The sequence below is a fragment of the Sinohyriopsis cumingii genome, chromosome 1 (genome assembly GCF_028554795.1).
Source record: "Sinohyriopsis cumingii isolate HCF-2022 chromosome 1, ASM2855479v2, whole genome shotgun sequence".
In the NCBI taxonomy this organism is placed as follows: Eukaryota; Metazoa; Mollusca; class Bivalvia; order Unionida; family Unionidae; genus Sinohyriopsis; species Sinohyriopsis cumingii.
This window is the reverse complement of record NC_142961.1, coordinates 152,570,022-152,593,410: the sequence shown is the minus strand read 5'-3', so window position 1 is coordinate 152,593,410 and position 23,389 is coordinate 152,570,022. Positions and strand designations below refer to the sequence as shown.

General features: G+C 33.8%; 1 protein-coding gene across 1 annotated transcript in view; it reads right to left on the bottom strand.

Moving 5' to 3' along the window:
* Positions 1-9,849: 9,849 nt before the first annotated feature.
* LOC149808173 (glycosaminoglycan xylosylkinase-like) overlaps positions 9,850-23,389 on the bottom strand; it is a 30,275-nt gene continuing 16,735 nt past the window's right edge. The window contains exons 6-8 of the mRNA XM_089974131.1: positions 16,576-16,776; positions 12,458-12,511; positions 9,850-11,771 (exon numbers count right to left, since the gene is read on the bottom strand). Coding sequence (XP_089830257.1) covers positions 11,564-11,771; positions 12,458-12,511; positions 16,576-16,776 — 463 coding nt within the window. The 3' untranslated portion in view covers positions 9,850-11,563. The remainder of the gene's footprint in view (positions 11,772-12,457; positions 12,512-16,575; positions 16,777-23,389) is intronic.

Genomic DNA, 23,389 nt, shown 5'->3' with positions numbered 1-23,389 from the left:
TTTAAAAAAAAATGCTTTGAACAAATGTTGTCATTCATAATTATTTTAAAGAGCACCCAGTATGGATAAAAATGAATATTAATATATTCTACACAAAACTTGGTCCATTTAATATTTACATATGCAACCAATTAATGTAGTACGAAAGACAGATGCAATAACAACTAGAACAACTATTATATACAACCATATACGTAATATAATGGTGTTAGAACGTCGGTTGTATAATTACCGTATGTACATTTGTACATCTAAAACTGCATAAATACTACATAAGTATTAAATAATACTCACCTTAGGATGAAATCAAAACTATATTTTTCTAATCAGTGCTGGAGAAATAATTACTATATTAATTAAATACATAAATACATAAATAATTTGTAAAGATAAACCAATTTTGGGGGCAATAAAGAAGATAAACAAAAACGCAGAGACCTATACATATTCCGTAATAAGAGACTTTTAAAAAAAAATAAAACAGTGTACTAGCACATTACATAAGCTGGTCAGGAGAAAAGATTTTCCTTTAAAAAGGTTTTCGTTAGGTCCACAGATGTTCTGTACCAGGCTGACATTGCTTCTTTATAAGCGTATAAAAAATGTTTGGGTTATATATTGATTTTGAATCTGGTGGTTATCTTTTTTAGAATACGCCTGGGCTAATACTATGTATTTAGAATAGTGAGAATTATCATAGCCCATACCTTTAGGGAATTATATAAAAATAGAATATGAACAAAACTACAACTTGATGAATGAAAACATTTTTATAACATTAAGGTCAAAATAATTACAGGAGAAAGTGTGTGTGTGTGTGTGTGTGTGTGTGAGAGAGAGAGAGAGAGAGATTTGGATTTTTAACCTAGTTTTAACAAATTTTGCAGTTATATCGCTACGATGTATGTAGTGTGGCAGTTTATAGCGAGGTCTAACACTGGGGCATCATGCCGCAGACACGTAGCATCATATCCAAGCCAGTCACTTATCCTGACCAGTCCTAACACTAATCTCTTAATGCTGAGCGATTAGCGAGGCAGCTGTTAGTATAATTTTTATAAATCTTTGGTATGACTCGGCTGGGGTTCGAACCCACAACCTCCTGCATCCGAGGCAGATTCTCTAACAAATTAGGCCACCGGAGTTCTACCCAATTACTCCACAGCAGCGGTCATCAGAGTATATATACTGAGTATTTTTCACTCACTCAGGCAAGAAAAAGCGTATTTAAGGGTGGGATTTAATTGAACTCATTACACCAGAATGGAGAGGTTTTCACTAAAAAATGAAACCAGGAAATGGAAGATATAATATAAAACCGTATTGATGGATACAAAAAATCATACCATTGATCTATGTACGTGTCGCCCATTGAAGCAAAGAAGATCGATCTAAAGTATGGATTAACGTATTCTGAAATGTTACAATAAATGCTTATGAAAGATAGATAAAATGTCAGAATCTTCAAGTAGAAGTCTTCTTTTCCCTTAAAGTCTGTCTTTTTAAAGTCATCGAATAGATTTATACAATCAGTAAGTAACTTTAGGAGACGATATAATATATAACCTTGTTAAATATAAGCATTTGCCTAATAAATGTCTAGCAACTATGCAAAATAGAAACACATTTGCGAATGAATTCTATATATCTGTCTATCTGTATGAACAAGTCGCAGCACGTATAAAGCCAGTTAGTATGACGGAATGAGAATGGGACAGGCATGTATATCGTTTAATCATATTTGCAAGAGACCATTCTAATTTTCTCCGTTATCATTACCGGAAGATACCAGAATACAAAGTATGTATCAAGATTCGAACCATCTCAAGAAAAAAATTAAATCTTAGGAGAAAAAAAATTCCTTGTAATACAAATTTGAATGTTTTACTTTTTTTTAAAGTCTGAATTAAATTTCAAGAACATACAGATTATGTAAGCAACCATCTAACAAAAAATGTAAAAACTACTAAAATGAAATAGAGGATCCATTTGTTATTTATAGGGGGTTTTAACAGTATCACTGAGTCAATAAGTACTGAAGCTGCAAACCGTTAGGACCCAAATTCATCACATATAATGACAACAGCAAAACACAAGCCAGCAATATGAGCACATAATTTGCAGAGGAGACGACCGAATAGACTGATTTGCTGAATATTTGGGATCAATTACAAAAGAAAACTGCTTATCAAGAACTATAGTATCCAGTAATAAAGATAAAAAAAAACATTATAATTCCGCTAGTATACGCCATCCAATAAAATACTGGATCCTGCACGTTGCAATTTTAATTTTAAAGATATTTAAAAAAAAAACTAATCTACCTGAGTACGATTCTCATCTAACTATTTGAGCCTTAGTAAAACTCGATGCAGATCAGTATAAATAATACCAAATAATTAGGAAATATATATTCCATTTTGTAAAGATTTCATAGTCGATATGTATGAGGAATAGGGCGACACGCCTGGATGTTCCATGAAGACTTTTGTAACATGAACAATAAGATTTAAATAACAGTTATGGTGCATCAACATATATCTTCCTTGTTGGTAATAAGAATAGTAAAAATATACTTATCGATTACTTCAATTAAAAATATACTTATCGATTACTTCAATTAAAAATATACTTATCGATTACTGCATTTGTATGGAAAAATATGAAAAAGTTTTTTTCGGATGGATACTGAATGACCTTGGGATTGCAATATCTCCATCCGAGAAAAACGAGTTCATATTTCCCAATACAAATGCAGTAACCTTTTTATTGTATGCTCATTTTCTTATTCTTCCCAAGGCATAATTATATAAACAAATATACACAACAACAAAACAAAGTAGTTGAATTTTTGATGTATTTAAAACTAAATACACAAGCGCAGATTCATCTGTACACAACAACAATATTAATGCGCATATGACTCCGCCCAGGGAAGTTTGAACTTAGTCGCGCGCTCAACATTTTTCTTAAAATTGAAATTTAGAGTCATATTGTGAATGATGCGCATTGCAACAACTTTTCCATTTGGTCTGGAATAAATGGATTTTGGTATTTTTGTCAATTATACTAAATTTCGTGATTATGGACTGGATTTAGCTGTGTCAATTCTACATGAAGTACATCTGATTTGAGCAGTCATTGAGGCATCTTGACTCATCTTCATGTGTTTTTGTTCTGTCATTGAATGTTTGGAATCACAATGTGGGAAAAATATGAATTCTTTCAATCGTAATTATCAAAAGGACGCTGTGGAATATAATGTTCAGTTCATTTTGAGTGCTGTAATTATGATGTTATTGCACTTGGAATGTAGTTGAAATTACGGTACAGTTTCGAAATCTGTAATCACGCTTTAGAACCATGACATAGCTTAGGTAATTCGAATTTGCAGAACTAAGAAAGCACATTTTGAGGAAATTCAGGATGTAAAACTGTGAATATATTTTTGCCATTCTTATTACCAGATAAAAGAAGATACATTTATGCTTTGCAACGTGCATGCAGTTTGTAGGGACCCCATCAATTTTGTGGCGTCTATTGCTAGCCTAAATCCGAAACATTGTATCAAAAACGTTAACGCAAAATACTGCAAAGCATCGGATACGTGGCAGTCCACGAAACAGCTGTTTTAGTTCATTCAGAAACAAATTTATTCAGCCAAAACTGAAGTGTCTACTACATGAGTGTACATGATTTGTTTACAAAGTAGTTCCTAATACACTAAAACATTGCACGTCTCTGACAATATAAAGTAAACGGAGACGAAAATGAGCATATAATAATTACATTTATGCATCTTGAATTGCCTGAACATGTACTTTTTTAGTTCTGCAAATCCAAATGACATGACCCATGTCGTGGAAAACCTGACGCACACCGAATTGCACTTTAATTTCGACTACATTTTCAACTGAAATCAATGGTCATTTGTGTAGCTTTAACAAACCTGTTTGTTTAGCTTCTTTTTGTTACGATTTCCCAATGTCTTAAACCTTTATTTAGCAAAGCGTGATGGATTATGCTTTTTGTGTATAGTTGAAAAATTATTACTTGATAATTGTCCGTGTTGTTCCTATAGATGTACGTTTCACAAGTTCAAAATAGCGCACAGAAAGAAATCAGTGAGACTATTAACATATACACCTTATATCCTGTAACTGCCTAAAAAGACAAGATGGTGTATAATAACGTTAGACAACACGATAAGTCTGTAACCTCTGCTATGACTAAGATGAGCACTACTGAAGGAATGAAGAGTAAGCAGCAAGCGATAATAAAAAATCCATATGAAAAAGTACGATTTAAAAGTATATGACTTAGTAAGTATCAAAGACGAACTATCTGCAGGGATATATGTGTGTATGTGTGTGTATGTGTGTGTATGTATGTGTGTGCGTGAGTGTGATGGTCACGGATTTTTATTAGAATGATGTACAACAAATTCATGATTCACATATATCTTTCAAGGAATATCATAATTGATACATTTTGTTACATATAGTCCTAAAATATAAACTGTATGATTTCAGTATTGCTTAAAGAGAATAATGTGCATGTAGGTCAAGATACTTTCCTATGTCTCACATTGGATATTATAAATTAGTATATGTTCATTCTGTCTCCCTTAACTTTACATTGTCAGAATCGTGCGGTATGTTTCCCTATTGCATGGCTTCATATTACACGACACGTGTGTCTAAAAATAGTATAGAAGCTTTTGGTGTCTTATATTTGTTTATGGATGAACTAACCAAGCTGTTTCCTCCATATGAAAGTAGAGATGATAAACTTAAAGACGTGAACAAATTTGTTCGGAGCAATACTGTACTCCCAAGATCGTACAGTATTGCTCAGGAAAAAAAACAACCAATAACTCGTTCATGTTTTCGCATACAAATGCAGTAACCTATACAAATAACACTTTCTGTATGGCGCATAGTGTATCCAGCTCGGATGCATTTATGCATGTATTTGGTTACTCATAAAGATGGAACGGAATTTTAAAAAAACTTTCCAACCTCTTCTCATTAGATATTTCTCTTAAACTTAGTACAGATTAGGTTCCCTTCAATTAAAATTTTATTTCGTTTGCAAAGGACAGGCGTCCTCATGGCGTGTACTTCAGCAATCGGAGATGAGAAACCGAAGGAATACAAATTTAAAAGCTGAGTAGTTCTCAATGATGTTGAGAAGATTTAGGAAGCTTATAACTATAATTGCTATCTTTGCATAATATTTAGGGAGGTGATAATTAGAACCAGGTGTTATATTTGCATGTTATGTAGGGATGTGATAATTAGAACCAAGTGTTATCTTTGTAGGATATTTAGGGAGGTCATAGTTAGAACCAAGCGTTATCTTTGCATGTTCTTTAGGTACAAGAGAAGTTATATATTTAAAATACAAGTTCACTGAACTGATTCTTTCCGATATAATGTCTAATGAAGCTTAAGATTACATATTACTGGTTTGCAATACTGTGTGCCAAAGCAATTATTTCAACGCAATGTATTAATTACCTATCATTCAGACACCAAAATGTATGTAACCAAGATTCTTCAACTTTTTGCTGTTTTATTTTTAACAAGTAAAATTCATAGTTCGATATACAACTTAATCCAGTTTATGTCCTGTCTTAAACCTGTATAAAATGGAACAACTTGACGGAGTTTCTCTATTCTAGACCGCATTGCCGTGTATATATTTACAAACAGAGATTTGGCTGACGATCATCTCAATGACACTTTCACTACATGTCGGAGCTTACTTTTATAGATATCAATTTCAGACAAATGCTTATTGTTATATATGAAATTTGTTCGTATGAATTATACACGAAGAACTGCAGAACATATCAGGGTGACTGGATTGCTGGATGGATGGCTAAATAATTCAGTGGAAGGGCAGATGGATGTGTGGGCGTACCACTGCCGTTTACTTGCAGGAGAAAGACATTTTTGGGACTATACAATGGTAGAGTAAGAGGAACATTAATAGAGGGTATAAGACATTATGCTTTGAATATTTTCGCTTGTGTGAAAATACACAGAGTACAACTTTGTAACTACAAGAGGCAGCAATTTATATTCGTTATTTTTTAAAGCATTTCTTATTAAACAAGAATATTACGTGTTAAATATCGCCTAAATCTGGAGGCATTTCTTATAAATATGATACAAAACATTCAGATAATTGTGCCAGTCTGCCATTTGTAAATTAGTTTTATAAACGTCATGTTTTTTGTTTTCCAATATTCAAAAAAAAAAACGTTATACTTACAAAGCACATATATTTCTTTGTAATCCTTTTGTTTATCGTTCTTTAACTTGTGTTAAGGTTAATTAATTTTCAACGGACTTGGAAATATAGAGGAATTATATATTTTTCCGTCTAATATAAATTTGTACGGAACCAAATTAAGATTATTCTCAGCTTTTTTACTACGTTAATTAGCACATAATCCCATGTACAATATAATATCAAACTTTATAAATGTTGCATGCTTGTGATTCGTTCAAGTATTTTAATAGGTCTAGTTTAAAATGATTAATTTATTAATGCAAAAACAAACAAGAATTTGACCATGTTAACAACGAACTGTTCTGACTTAGATAAGAGTCATTGTATTAAGTCCATAAATGAAAAGCACCCCCACATTTTCATTATGTTTAAATTAGGTCCAAATATTAATCATTGTTAGAGGTGACATAAAGAAAGTTTTACAACATGGAACATTTATTATAGCATTGTAAATTATGTTAAAAACAGTTTAGTAGAAATCCTGGCTCAACAGTTTGATCGAAGTTAATTTACTTATAAATGCCATTTTATTGGAATACCTATATATTAAAATACCTATATATTAAAAACACCAACGCAATTACAATTCTAACAATCCGCAATGCATCGATTTTGCTATATGTATAATCCAAATGTTCGTTCCAATAATTACATTTGTAGACTTAACCGCGCAGAGATCTGGGTCTCTGTGGTTTGCAGTTATACTCGTCTTATAAGCTGGTACATACGGTGCACATGTGTGTGTGTGTGTGTGTGTTAGATTTTTAACGTAACTTTTAATTTTGTATTAGTCATATCGCTACGATGTCTGCAGTGTGGCAGTTTATAGTGATGTCTAGCACTGGGGCATCATGGCGCACACATGTAGCGTAATGTCCCACCCAGTCACATTATCCTGACACCAGGCCGACCAGTCCTAACACTAACCTCTTAATGCTGAACGCCAAGCGATGCAGATGTTAGTACCATTTTTGTAAGTCTTTGGTATGACTCGGCCTGGGATAGAACTCACGACCTCTCGCATCAGAGGAGGACGCTCTACCCACTAGGCCACCGGATCGGTTGATCTTCATTTAAAGCACTCTAGCAGGTTAGTGCGTTTTTTAATTGATTACTTTTTATTATCAAAATCATGTTGTTTTAGGATTTTTTTAACCACGCATAGCATCAATACCATGATAATTTTCACACATGTCATGCAGTTTCCTAAGAATAAAGAAATTGCACAGATATGAAATATGTATTCGTAACTTAATCTTATTACACACTTTTGCTGTTCATTTTTTCTTCGTGATATAACGATACTCGCTTAATGGAAAATGAACTCTTGAACTTTTAAAAGGCTCATATTCAGTTTGTATACACGGACAAATGTCAGCTCCAGTCCCTAATTGTTTCAACCTGATAAAGGCTGATTGGATCTCTTACCTTTAAAAATATTAAAGACAATGTCGCTTTTTGTATTTTTTTAATTTAAATAAGATCTATTAAGGGCATCATGAATATTACGTGAGAATGTATAGTTTTAAGGCATTCTGGAAGGAATGGCGGTGCTCAGTAGCAAATATAGGAGGTCTTTAAAATATAATTTGAATAAAACTCAGATGTCTGAACAACATGAATCTTGATTGAGACTTGCTAGTTTCCAGACTAGAGATCTATTAATATATTTGCTTTTTAAAAAAATCTAGAATAGCAGTACATTAGACGTTCTTTCTATACAATCTCGAAAATAGGTGATCGCATTAACTGAATTGAAACTTAAGATAAGACAGCCATAATACTGCTTCATAACACTGCTTGATACCACTTCTTGATAACACTGCTTGATAACACTGCTTGATGACAGTGCTTGATAACACTGCTTGATGTTTAGGATCAGTCTGTTGTGTAATTACATTTGCGACAAACAGAATACATTTTGTTTATATTATAATACTGTATACACATCATCACTATAGCTGGGGAACGCTGTTTTTCCCAGTAGACTCAAGGAGTACAGTAGGACTTAGTTTTGTGTAATTTTATTTAATTGTTAGGAGTAAAATGCCATGGAATTCGACAAAACCTATGACTACTTACAATGACATGTATCTACTTGATAATCAAAATGAAAATAATTTATCTACGTGACGTAACGTACGAAACATAATAACTTATTTATGGAAAACACACAGAGAAGAGAGAGAGAGAATATGGGCAGCAGAAAACTGCTCAAACAACTGTTGGTCTCTCGTACAGACTTTTAAAAATACAACAATAATGTTTAAGTGTATACTGGATTGTCATTACCCCAAGATGGCTTTGTACAGAAATATAAGGGATACTAGACTGTCTTTTCCACGAGTTCTTGCTTTTAAGCCAAGTATTTTTGAAAATGAAAGAAGAAATTTTAGACATTTTTATTTCTAGCACGTGTGCAAAAAAGAGGATGCTACAAGCTGAAGTGTACACAGCTTGGCTCTTAGAACTCTAACTCCGTGTCGAAGCCTTCTGTCTATGACATCAAGGTGAGCAACGTTAACCAGCATTCATTACTGCTTTGCTTTCATATTGAACGTCAGGACACTAAAAAACTGAATTAGATTATTAATGTGTGAATTCCAAACATGAGCATTCTAATCTGGTGACGAAAGAACTTTCTTTTAAAGGTAAGAGTGTACAGTTTTAGGAATAATGGACATGTACATTGCTGAGACTTTAACAAGAGATAGGATTCTTAGGCGATAAAATTACTATTTAATAACCAAAATATGTACAAGTGTTGGTCGCTAAAGGCAAGTACTATTATTGACCACTCGGTCCCGTCCCTCCCCAGCCCCAGCCCCGACCCACATACTTTCAAATGACATAAGTTACATAAGGAGCAAATATATTTCCATTCCAAAATTATATTTGTAAGTTACTGCATTTGTATGGGAAAATGTGAATGAGTTTTTCGGATGGAATACTGCACCTCCTTGGGAGTTTAGTATATCCATCCGACAAAACGAGTTCATATTTTCCCATACAAATGAAGCAACCTTTTTATTATATGCTCATTTTTCTTTTCTACCTAAGGCTTAATTATATAAACAAAATACACTACAAGAAACAAACTAACTGAATGTATGCTGTATTCCAAAACTAAATACACAAACGCAGATTCATCCTTACACGATAATAGCAGTATTAATGCACACATAACTTCACCCAGATAAATTTGAACTTAGTCTCGCGCTAGACATAACTTTTGAAAGAAAATGGCGTTTTGGTCTACATAAAATTTAAATTTAGATTCATACTATGAATGAATGCGCATTGCAACAAATTTTCCATTTGATCTGGAATGAATAGAATTTGGAATTTTGGTCGATTCATCGAAACTTTTATGATTATGGACTGGATTCATCTGTCCAAATTCTACATGAAATATATCGGATTGAAATAGTGAGGGAGAAGCGTGTTGACATCTGCAAGTGTGTTTTTGTTCTGTTATTGAATATTTGAAATCATAATGTGGGAAAAATATGAAGTCTTTCAACTGCAATTATCAAAAAGACGCTGTGGAATTTAATGTTTATTTCATTTTAAGTACAGTAAGGAGGATGTAATCGCACTTGGAATATATTCGAAATTACAGTACAATATCGAAATGTGTAATCAAGACTGAGAACATATGACATGGCTCATGTAATTCGGATTTGTAGAACTGAGAATGGAAATTCAGGATGTAAAACTGTAAGTATATTTTTGGCCATTCTTATTACCCGCTAAAAAAGACAGTGTATGCCTTGTCACTTCCATGATATTTGTAGGTACCCAGCAATTTCATGAAATTTTGCATCTCCTGCCTACATCCGAAACACTGTATCAAAAAAGTGAATGCCGAATGTAGCAAAGCAGCTGGTATGTGGCAGTCCACGAAACATCTAAACATCTACTTTAGTTCATTCAGAAACAAATGTAATTATCCAAAACGTAAACAGCCTACTATGTGAGTGTACATGATTTATTTACAAAAAGTGATGGCCATCTGTGTCCATTGTTTGTTTACAATAAAAAATAGGGGCCCCGAGTGACCGAGTGGTCTAAAGCGCTCACCGTTACGGATAACTGCCATCTCACCTCTGCCTGCGTGAGTTCGAGTCTCAGGCTCAGCTAACGTTGGTACGTGAGAAAGCCTGCCAGTAGCTTCTCGTGGGTCGGTGGTTCTTCCCGGGGTTTTCCAGGGTTCTTCCTCCACCACTTATACTGGCCGCCACGTATAGCCTGTATTGTGCTGAAAAATGGTGTTAAACCCTACAACAGCAGAAACAGTTGCGCGCGAGTTCAGTATCGTAAAATACTGAACGATTTTGACAATGGAAAGTTAACGGAGAAAAAAAATGATCATATAATAATAATGCTTATGGTGAGGAAAAAATACAATTTTTAAGAAAGCAGAAGTTATCTGCCTTGGATAATGATGGTGGAATAATTTTGGTTCATTAGCTTTTGTTTCGTAGCAGCGAGTTTCTCATGATTAGAATTATTTCAACTGCTTGATAAGGGAGGTAAATCTTGTTTCACGTATACATTAGGAGTGAAAGAGTACATAACCATCTGGAACGATCACTGGTCAGAAAATGTCACTATTATTATTGTTTCCAATCTGTTACATGAATCTTAGTTTTCATCATAGAAGCGAAAATTCAAATGTTTGATATATTCAAGTTGAAGAAGCAAAGTAAATTGCTTTCATGCTCTCAAATTCTTAAATTGAATGTAGGTGTAACGAACCAATAAAATGAATACACTCGTCACTAATCAATTAATTTAATACAGTCGTTACCAACCAATGCACTCGTCGATATAATCTGATTTTACGGAAAGAAACGTCTTATCCTCTCTGTATCGATAACACAGCGGATAGAACGGTATAAAAAAAAGGCTGGTTTCACATTCGTATTTACATGTAAGTATGTTGAATAGCAATGCTATCACGTGACTTATCTTAGACCAATACACTTTACATCACTGGGATCATCAGTAATTAAGTTACATGTGTTGTTGTGCCGTAAAACAGCATATAAGACAAATGCCATTAACTTACAAGACAACTAAAATTTGCTTAATATCATCATTTTTTAGAAGATGCAAGAATTTGAATTTTACAATCAACCATACGTGCATTTTGGGAATGACAATCTTGAATGATATGCGTAAATGTTAAAGTATTTACGTGTTTCATGAAGCATAACGCGCATGACAAGTAAAGAAAATCAGATTTAAAAACAAATTAAATATCCAGTATGACATGCTCTTTTCCATATTTTTTCATGCATATATCAACCAATGCATGCACGGTGTGAAGTCTTCGATGAATGGCCAAAACGTCCTGATGTAGTAGTACTGGGTTCAATGGATCACTCAGGGTGGCTCTTTTAAACGCTTCTGTAAGATTCCACTCGAAACGCAAGAAGCTTTCGTACATTTTGCGTCTGATACTTTGAAAGAGAAATTATAGTGAACAAAGATCGCTTGACGTTCATAAACGTTGTCAACTTGAGAACGTACTCAAGTAAAAATTGCGTTCCTTAGTTTAAAAAAATGCAGTCAAATAAAGGTTATTGTAGTTATGTTGAGCCCACAAATAACCAATCTGATTTTGTTTCCAAACATAGGCTTGGTGCAGTTATCATTTTATCGTTTATACTAAAATAAATATGCAATATTTAAACTGAGTGTTCGCTCAAAGTTGAGAAGTTTTATTAAAGTGTGACCTGATCTTTGATGAATTTAATGTTTGTCTTCGTGACACATAATTTAACATCGATTTGAAAACTCAGTAGAAACAGAAGACTGGTAAAACTTTAACACTTAAATTATTATTGAAGTCATACCATTGATCCTATTTTTAAGAATGTAAATTCTCTTTGCAGACACAAATATACTGGCGAATTACTTCGTAATCTTAACATTATACACATTTGCGCTTGCTAATGTGATGAAATAAGGATTGCAAAAGGTATTAACGTATATAATTTTTTCACATTCTGCATAAATTTCTTAAATTATAATTCTAAGCGTCTAAAAATATTTTATATTATTTAATTCAATATATTTGAAATTGTGTTTTCAGCTCTCATTTCTTAAATTAAAAAGAAACATTTTCCAAGGACTGGTTACATACTTGCAGCATTGGTATACTGGAGCTAGGAGAATAGAATCCTCTACTGAACACAGTCTGTAAAACACATAATTAGATTATAATTTATGATTAGGTACTGACTAGTTGTATTGTCAAATCTTTCAGCTCGAATGGCTAGACTTTAATTATGTTGGAGTTCTTTCCCTATGTGGAGTTCTTTCCCTTTGAATGATTCTGAATAGAAGGCACGATTTCCACAATGCAAGCTATATTTTACTCCATCACCAAAAACGGAGTAGTGTCCTAATTTGTTAAAGTTGTATTGTTTTTATTTTTTTATTTAGTTATTCTTTGAATAGGACATGCAAAACAAATACAAAAAGAATAACTAAATAAAAAAATAAAAACAATACAACTTTAACAAATTAGGACACTACTCCGTTTTTGGTGATGGAGTAAAATATAGCTTGCATTGTGGAAATCGTGCCTGCTCCGTATTATCTAAGGTATATGAACCCAATATTAAGGAAACATACAACTATATTCTAAACATTCCCTCATTTACTAACCGGCCATGCAATTGTTGTAATAAAATGGTCAGCAAAATACAATCTTTATGACACGTGACTAGAACAGATTATGCTGCTTGTAGTATTTTGTAATTTTTTCACGTCAAAATCTTCAACAAAATGTTCCAGAGCATATGATTAAAATTCAGTTTAAATATATAAAATCTATTATTTTAATGTAGTGCAATTTTAAAAACTAAAAAAGCAAAACAAATACAAAATTCAAACAATAAAAGATATCCGATTGAGTCATACTTATAACTTAGCGAAGATTTGTTTGCATTAATTAATTATTTTCCTAAGTACTATAAAACACGTAATAAATCTTATGCTAGCAAGAAATATGGAAGTTCGGTTATATACTCCCTTATAAGTCGAATTATTGGAACCTCGGTTATATACTCCCTTATAAGTCGAATTAAGAATAAGTTGCAAATTGTATATATCTCAATCTGCCAGTGCATCATGTATAATAATCAGGCAGATCTGTGTCTATTCATTGTGTTAGGACTAATCAGTAGAACAAACAGGCGGCATAAAAGGGTCTATGTTGTTTGCAGTCGGATCCAACTTATAAACGAATGCATACGGTATATAGTAGAATAAACAGGCGGCATAAAAGGGTCTATGTTGTTTGCAGTCGGATCCAACTTATAAACGAATGCATACGGTATATTTTGGGTTACGGGTGGGGGTGGGATATGGGTAATGAGAATCAAACTTCGTACAAGTTTATATTCTCAAAGCAAATGGATCATAATAAATTTTACCTCAGTGTGAATTAATTGTGGAATAAATGCCTCATATTGAAGCGTACCTCAAAGTGGATTAATTTTGGAAAAACACCTTACAAGGAATCGTGCTTCAAAGTGAATTAATGGTGGAAAAAAGCCTTATAATGAATCGTGCCTCAAAGTGAATTAACTGTGGAAAAATGACTCATATTAAATCGTGTCTGAAATTTAGAGATGAGGGTACTGCCATACTGGTCTAACATAGTATGTTGTTCTGGTTGTACTTACCACAGAATGTTGTTCTGGTTGTACTTACCAGAATGTTGTTCTGGTTGTACTTACCAGAGTATTTTGTTATGGTTGTACTTACCACAGAATGTTGTTCTGGTTGTACTTAGCTCAGTATTTTGTTCTGGTTGTACTTACCACAGAATGTTGTTCTGGTTGTACTTACCACAGAATGTTGTTCTGGTTGTACTTACCACAGTATTTTGTTCTGGCTGTACTTACCACAGAATGTTGTTCTGGTTGTACTTACCACAGTAATTTGTTCTGGGTGTACTTACCACAATATTTTGTTCTGGCTGTACTTACCACAGTATTTTGTTCTGGTTGTACTTACCACAGTATTTTGTTCTGGTTGTACTTACCACAGAATGTTGTTCTGGTTGTACTTAGCACAGTATTTTGTTCTGGTTATACTTACCACAGAATGTTGTTCTGGGTGTACTTACCACAGTAGGTTGTTCTGGCTGTACTTACCACAGTATTTTGTTCCTGTTGTACTTACCACAGTATTTTGTTATGGTTGTACTTACCAAAATATTTAGTTCTGGTTGCATTTACCAGAGTATTTTGTTCTGGTTGTATTTACCAGAGTATTTTGTTCTGGTTGTATTTACCAGAGTATTTTGTTCTGGTTGTATTTACCAGAGTATTTTGTTCTGGTTGTACTTAACAAAATATTTTGTTCTGGTTGTATTTACCAGAGTATTTTGTTCTGTGTGTACTTACCACAGTATTTTGTTCTGGTTGTAGTTACCACAGTACTTTATTCTAGTTGTACTTACCACATTATTTTGTGCTGGTTGTACTTACCACAGTATTTTGTGCTGGTTGTAGTTACCACAGTACTTTATTCTAGTTGTACTTACCACATTATTTTGTGCTGGTTGTACTTACCACAGTATTTTGTGCTGGTTGTAGTTACCACAGTACTTTATTCTAGTTGTACTTACCACATTATTTTGTGCTGGTTGTACTTACCACAGTATTTTGTGCTGGTTGTACTTACCACAGTACTTTATTCTAGTTGTACTTACCACATTATTTTGTGCTGGTTGTACTTACCACAGTATTTTGTGCTGGTTGTAGTTACCACAGTACTTTATTCTAGTTGTACTTACCACATTATTTTGTGCTGGTTGTACTTACCACAGTATTTTGTGCTGGTTGTACTTACCACAGTACTTTATTCTAGTTGTACTTACCACATTATTTTGTGCTGGTTGTACTTACCACAGTATTTTGTGCTGGTTGTAGTTACCACAGTACTTTATTCTAGTTGTACTTACCACAGTATTTTGTGCTGGTTGTAGTTACCACAGTACTTTATTCTAGTTGTACTTACCACATTATTTTGTGCTGGTTGTACTTACCACAGTATTTTGTGCTGGTTGTACTTACCACAGTACTTTATTCTAGTTGTACTTACCACATTATTTTGTGCTGGTTGTACTTACCACAGTATTTTGTTTTAGCTTTACCGATACTTCGATAGTTTCCCTCAGTAAGGCTCGTACGGAAATTCCCGAGAACTCATGTTACGAATTTAATGACATTACAGCATATTTTCACTTCTCATCACAAAATAACAAAACAGTATTATTACTTTTAGTATAAACCAGTTGTATCTGTGACAAATTTATTTTGAATATCACATAAATAATTGTATTTATGATTTTTCAATCACATATCTAACACGTGTCACGTGTGTGAACATGGGCGCCATGTTCGGATTAAAGAGAAAAGAGACGTCATATTTTACTTATTTACTAGCGTACGGTAATATGTTAACTAGCATACTGTAATGTGTTAACTAGCATACGATAATATGTTAACTAGCATACTGTAATATGTTAACTAACATACTGTAATATGTTAACTAGCATACGGTAATATGAACACTAGCATACTGTAATATGTTAACTAGCTGTACTCCTTTATGCAAAAAAGAGGAAATATTTAGTGGAATTGTGAAATTACGTAACATTCAAACAGAAAACAGCTTCTCTCCGGACAATCTTAGGATAAGTGTGTTATATGTTTACTAGCCCTCTCTGATAAATATCTTTCACAACTCTTGGCATCCCACTCAAAGTTTCCTTGCTTATTATGTCATTTGTCTAGCTAGTACAGTGTGGGCTTAAGTGTCAATGCTTTCTATTTTTATCAGCCTGCTATCTGGTGTCAATAAAATGTATTTCATAGGGCGTCATTTATAGAGTAAAAATCCCAGTCTAGTTACAATGATACAACTTTCACAAATTTAGCATACACGCAACAAATTCATCTTTTGCCCTTTTAATTTCCCCCTGGAGGGCTGCCATTTTCTTTTCAGCCGAGCTTTTTCATTATCATATTACATACATACATACATACATACATACATACATACATACATACATACATACATACATACATACATACATACATACGTACGTACGTACGTACGTACGTACATACATACATATATACATACATACATACATACATACATACATACATACATACATACATACATACATACATACATACATACATACATGCTTCATGTACGTCAAAAATATTTACTCACGACAATCCATAATCAATGAAAATGCTCAAAGAGATGTCCGACTTCTGAAGAATGAAGTCGTGTTTTCCATCGTAGTTCAACATCAGATAGTCCATAACTGCCATGTCCAACACGTGTCCAAATGTTTTATTACTCCGGTAAAAGGGTGTTTCTCGGAAGACATTGCAGAACTTTTGTTCTCCTGGCATTAAGTTTAAGAATCTGCAAAGAAATGAAGAAAACGTTCTTTATGATTGTCATGAATCATCGCACAGTGTGGAATTACTTCAAAGTTTAATATGTAAGAAATTTAATTTAATACTGGAAAATCATAACTAGTTTAGTGAATTCATTTTTATATTTTGTTACTAAAAAGACTATTTCGTGGACAAAAGTCTGTATTGGGTAAAACTGTTTACCGTCATAATCATTGTTATTATAAGTTTTTCATTGTATATTTTAATTTTGTAGATATTCGTTAACACCTACCCACCCATGAATTTAATCCGTCACGAATATTTATTCAGTGATGCCATGTTTTACTAGATTCAACCAATTTTTATTCTTGCAAAGCAAAACAACCCCCACCAAAAAAAAAAAAAAAAAAAAAAAACACTGTCCCAAAGCATATATGTTTCTTCCAAAGAAAGGAAATCCGACAGAATAGGCCGTATAGTTAGTTTACTCACGGGGACACGGGTGGCCCAGTGTCTTAGGCACTCACCTGGACAGATCACTGGCATCTTACCTCTGTCCGCGTGTGTTAGAGTCCCGGTATCTGAAAGCGGTATGCCGCGCAGTATAAACTCTTTTTCATGGATCTAAACCTTGCTAATAAAATGTAAAGGAAAGATAATTCCTACAACCAAAATTAAATGATACAAATTTCAGAGATAAATGCCAAAAGTTTGATGAGACGCGAAAACGTAATTTTCTACTGAAATCTGAAGACAAACGAAGATCATTTCAGAACACCATCAAGGGAAATATGTCAATGCAAAGTTTTGGTTCGTTTTTTTTAAAAAATTTATTTACTTATTTATTTATTTATCTATCTTTCTATCTATCTATCTATCTATCTATCTATCTATCTATCTACCTATCTTGTGTGTTTTTCTGCAACAACAAAAAATTATTAAAAATTGATATTTAATGCGGACACTCCGAACAACCTTCGTATCATAAATAGTCCAGTCCCCTCTGCTGACCCAGCGGAGTTTGACACAGATACTGTGGTCAGTACTTTTTTCAAAGAACAAACTTGGGGTTGATGTGCCACTTGATAATATGATCGCTCTCATATTCTTGGATCAGTTGATTAGGATTCGCGCAGGGCAAAACTGATTGTAAAGTTTGTGTCGTGTCCTACACGAGGTATTATTATGCAGGAGAAAAAGAAATGTAAAAACAATGAAAATGGAACCTTCACTACTGAAGATTTAACCAAGACTGGGAATTACCAAATAAGAAAACTGAGAGGACTTAAGGAAAAGAATAAAATCTATTTTTTCTGGAAAAGGAATCGGAATATCTCATTCAGAGAAGCAGAAGGATGTGAGATATTTTATGTAAAGTCAGAATCAGATATCACAGTATCTTCCCAATTCACATTAATTAACTAAAATCTTTCACCTCCAATTCATAAATTGTGCACATAAGTTATATATTTTTAATAATTGTGTACACTTTGCAATGTCTGTGAACTCCTTATCAATTTCAACCGTCACTTTGCTTAATCTGCACGTGCGGTTAATTATGTTTAACTTGTATCATTCATTTTGATCGGCTCTTTCTTAGCATTGTTCACACAGTGTGTATTATATTTGTGTTTAGCTCTATACCTTTTTGGAGTAATACTCTATTAATATTCAACTGACAAAAGTATCATTCAACTACGTTACTGGTATATGTATATTTAAGACCAATAAGTTTATGTGTATATGTATGTACAAATATATATGAAGTCTATATATATATGTATGTATGTATGTATGTATGTATGTATGTATGCATGTCGACCTTCCGGACATGTTTGCAAATTTCTTCCGTGACAAAGTACAAACCATTAGAGATAAGCTTGACACCACAGTTTCAATTGACTCATCGTCACCATACACTTGGGATACAGAATTTGAGCGGCAACCATTAGCAGCATTTGAAACGGCCTCTATGGATTTCGTACGTACAATCTTGATGAAGAGTGCACCAAAGTCATGTGAACTTGATCCAATTCCAACATCACCGCTGCTTGAGTGATTAGATCCAGCATTGCCTTCACTAACTGATGTTATTAATACCTCTCTCTCATCAGAGGAATTCCCATCATTTTTTAAAACTGCCATTGTAAAGCATCTGCTGAAGAAACCAACACTCGACCATAACGATTAAAAGAACTACCGCCCAGTTTCTAATCTCCCATTCATATAAAAAATCTTAGAAAAGGTTGTTCTATCCCAGCTTGTATCTCATCTGAATTCAAACAGTCTTTTTAGCAATGCACAATCTGCATATCGCCCTTGCCACAGTACTGAAACTATTATTCTAAAAGTAGTTAATGACATTCTCTCTTCTTTGGATAGCGGAAAGATTACAGTCCTCATCCTCCTTGATCTGTCTGCAGCATTTGACACAATAGACCATGATATATTACTTCACCGTCTCCAGCATGTATTTGACATTCATGATACAGCCTTTCTGTGGTTCAAGTCCTACTTGGTCAACAAGACACAAATTGTGTCTGCAAATGGAATACACTCCAGCCCAGTTGATCAATGTTGTGGTGTTCCACAGGGATCTGTTCTTGGACCTGTTCTCTTCATTCTATACACTCAGCCGCTCTCAAGTGTCATAGATCATCATCCATTGTACGCTGATGACACCCAAATATACAAATCTAGCCACTCAACTGAAGTTGATGCTACCATCCAAGGTGTAGAGAGATGCATTTCTGATGTGAAATCATGGATGACATATAACAAGCTGCAGATGAATGATGATAAAACTGAGGCCATTCTGATCACAACACAAAGACTTTCTCATTCACATCCTTTACCTCAAGCAATAAATATCAGCAACACCAACATTAAATTCACACAATCAGTACAAAACCTAGGTGTTACTCTGGACAGTACTCTCACATTGCACCAACATACCATGAACATATGCAAAGCTGCATTTCTTGAGCTGAGACGCATCAGCTCCATTCGCAGATATCTTTCAGTTGATGCCACTAAAACACTTGTGTGTTCATTAGTGCTTTCAAGACTGGACTATTGTAACTCAATTCTGTCTGGTTCATCTCAATATCTACTCCAAAAACTTCAAAAAGTTCAAAACACAGCTGTTCGGATCATACTTAGAGTACCACGATCAGAGCACACCTCCCCGCTGCTCTGTACCCTACACTGGCTATCCATTCGATCCAGAATCAAACACAAAATTTGTTCTCTGTGCTACATTTCACTGTCGGACTCTAGTCCAACATACCTATCCGACCTCAACCATGTGTACACACCAGCAAGATACTTACGCTCCTCTTCTGACAATCGTATACTCATTATTCCCACTATGAAAACAAAGTCATATGGACAGCGTTCTTTTGCATACCAGGGCCCAGCAACGTGGAATGAATTGCCCACTGAACTTAGACACAAAGACACAGTGATCCCATTCAAGAGTGCTCTCAAAACTCACTTATGTCGACTCCAAGAACAAACTTAAAGACCTAATAATGTTTCCTACCTTAAATATTCTCAGCATGTTTTTTCTATGTTTTCTAATTTCATGGTGTTTATGTTTGTAATCATATCATTATATATGTTTTTATCTTATAGGTGTTGTCTAATGTTGCAAAGCGCTTAGAGCTTCTAAAGATTATGCGCTATACAAAGTCCTCATTATTATTATTATTATTATCATGTATGCATGTATGTATGTATGTTCTAACATATTCAAGATGACGACATAATTATGAAAGATAATTGGTTGGAGAGAGAGAGAGAGAGAGAGAGAGAGAGAGAATGACAGCAATCACGATTTGAATAAGTTATTGAAATTGTCCAGTAGCGGTTATATATTTGCATACATGATACAAAATTCTAGATTTTTCATTTGCATTGTCGTTTCCCCAAAGCAGTAAATCTAAGCTAATAGTTGCATATGACATTGAAAGTAAAATTCTCATCAACTCAGCTCGTTGTCTACCGTACTTGGGATAGAGCATGAAAAAATGCGTGGTGTTTTCGATCCCACCACGTGAACAAAATGGAGTGTCAACAAGTTGAACACGGTAAAGATCAGCTTTTAATGAATTTGCATTGTGTCGTACTCTAGTATGGATAATATCCAGTGTTCGAGTAATAAAACTTGGCAGTTTGCTAGATACGATTTTTGGACATAAACACGTTTTCAAAGCACTATAAGACATAGTACGTTGAGTATCCTGTTCGAGATTTGTCCACAAAGATACCATTGAAGGTATAAAAGGTGATTTGGTAGAATTTAGCCTGAAACTGCAAATGACCATATTGTTTGAACGTCGAAGATCATAATTTGTTTGCTCGGACACCGAGGTGGGGGGAGTAATTCAAATATAAGGTCTGGAGTTTGGTTCATTTTAATGTTGAAGATTGTTAGTAGTTTCTGTCTTTTTAGCCTAGAGTGCAGAAGTTTCCACCCTGTTTCAAAAAGAGAGATTGCCTACTACTGTATTTTGGAAAATCCTGTAACTTTTCTTGCCGCTTCGAGCTGTAGTTTTTCGAATTTTTCTGAATCGATGAACGAGCAACCCTCACAGACTACACTGGCATATTGCAAGATAAGCCCGATATAAATTATATACAGTTTTGATAATATTTGCCTACTTAGTTTTTGTTTAAGTTTTAAAAAAACTAGTACTATCAATATGACAAGACCATTTGGTATTGGATGAAAGTATCAATCCTAGGTGGCCATGAGAATCCACTTATTTAAGTTCGATATTAACAAAAACAAGTTCAGGATTGTTTATTAAGCTTTAATTTGTGAAAAAACATAGCCACTGTTTATGTTTCTGGATTAAATTTTAAGAGCTACTTTTTGGACCTGTTATGCCGTTTTATTAGATCATTATTCATGACAAGCTCTATTTCAGCACAAAAAGGAGACGAATAATGCAGAGAGGAGTCATCTGCAAATAGACGAGCGAGAGAGCTCATACCATCGGCAATATCATTTACATAGATTAAAAACAAGATTGGCCCAAGCACGGATCCTTGCGGCACACCAGCATTTATAATCATTTTCAGTGAATAAGTCGCATACAAAACTACCGTTTGTTTTCTATTACTTAAATATTTTAGAAACGATTTCATCAGACTACCCGAAACTATGCATTCCTTCAGTTTAAATAATAAGCCTATGTGCCAGACCGGATCGAAAGTTCTTGATAGATCACAAAATACAATTAAAAACATTAGGAATTGTTCTAATGAACTGCAAATACTATGATACATTTCAATAAGCTGAAATACAGTGCAGAGACCAGGAAGGAATCCTGATTAATACTTGTAAAAAGACGGTTTGTATGAAAGTAATTATATACATGTTTAAAAATACATCTTTCGCAGATTTTTGCGACACAGCTAATTAGAGAGATTTGTCTATAATTGGCAATCTCTTGTAAATCACCTTTTTGAGGAATAGGAAGAATGTGCGCAAGTTTCCATTCATCTGGAAATTCGTTTTCCTTCAATGATCGATTGAAGAGCATTGTTAGTGGTGCTGCAATTGTTTCGCTAAGGCCTTAAAGCAATATATGACTTACACCATTAGGACCAGTGTCTTTCTTGACAGAAATGAAATGAATACTATCTTTACTTTCTTTTTCAGTAAAAGTAATTTCGTTTAGATTATCAGAATTTTTTCTGAAAGGTAGGGAGAGGAGCGGTACTTTCATCAACAGTTGAAACGGAGGCAAAATAATGATTTAATAAGTTTGCGTTTTCTCTTTCATCATGGATGCAAACCGAAGCATTATTTCTTGTATCTTTAAGTGGAGGAATATAATTTGAAGGATTGATCTCATTTAAAAAGAATTTTGTAATTTTCCAAAAATGCTTTTGGAACGTTTCATTCAGAGTCTGAAAGATGCGCATCAATATTTTCCATATATTGCGGTTTAGCAGACCTTTTCATGTTGTTTACTTTATTCTTGATTTGTTTGAATTTGTTCCAGTCGATTGGCCTATCCCGTTTGATGGCAGACGTGCGTGCTCTATCCCTTTCCTTGTCATTTTTTCTTTATTGGCAGTCAACCACATATTGTTTTGTATTTTAATTTGCACATATTTGTTAGGTTTTTATTCAGTTTATGCTGTGATTTATGTAAAATTGTGTCTTATAGCTGACTTTGTCCAAAAGAAAGTGAATTTGTACCTTAGCAAAATCATTGATTTTTTAAAATTCTGAACAACTAATATATAGACAATATTTTATATATGAGTATGGGTTTAATATTAGCATCAGTATCGATAGAAGTAAACATATTTATCCTGGTCTGAGTGAAGGATATTGCGTCTACCACAATCTGTATTTTAATTTTAGTTATAGATTTTATCTTGCAAACATTTGGAATCTTCTAGAGTGAAATTTTGCATTAGGTGATATTTTTTAAAATATGAAAATGCTTATTCTGACCTAAGTCAGGTAGAGGACTATAAAATCTCGTTTACTGGACAAAAATTATTCCAGCAATAACATCTGAGCAGAAATTATTTAAATTGTTATATTTTGATTTTGATTTGCTTGAAATTATGTGATTTTTTTTGTAAATACAAAGTGCTCTATAATATTATTG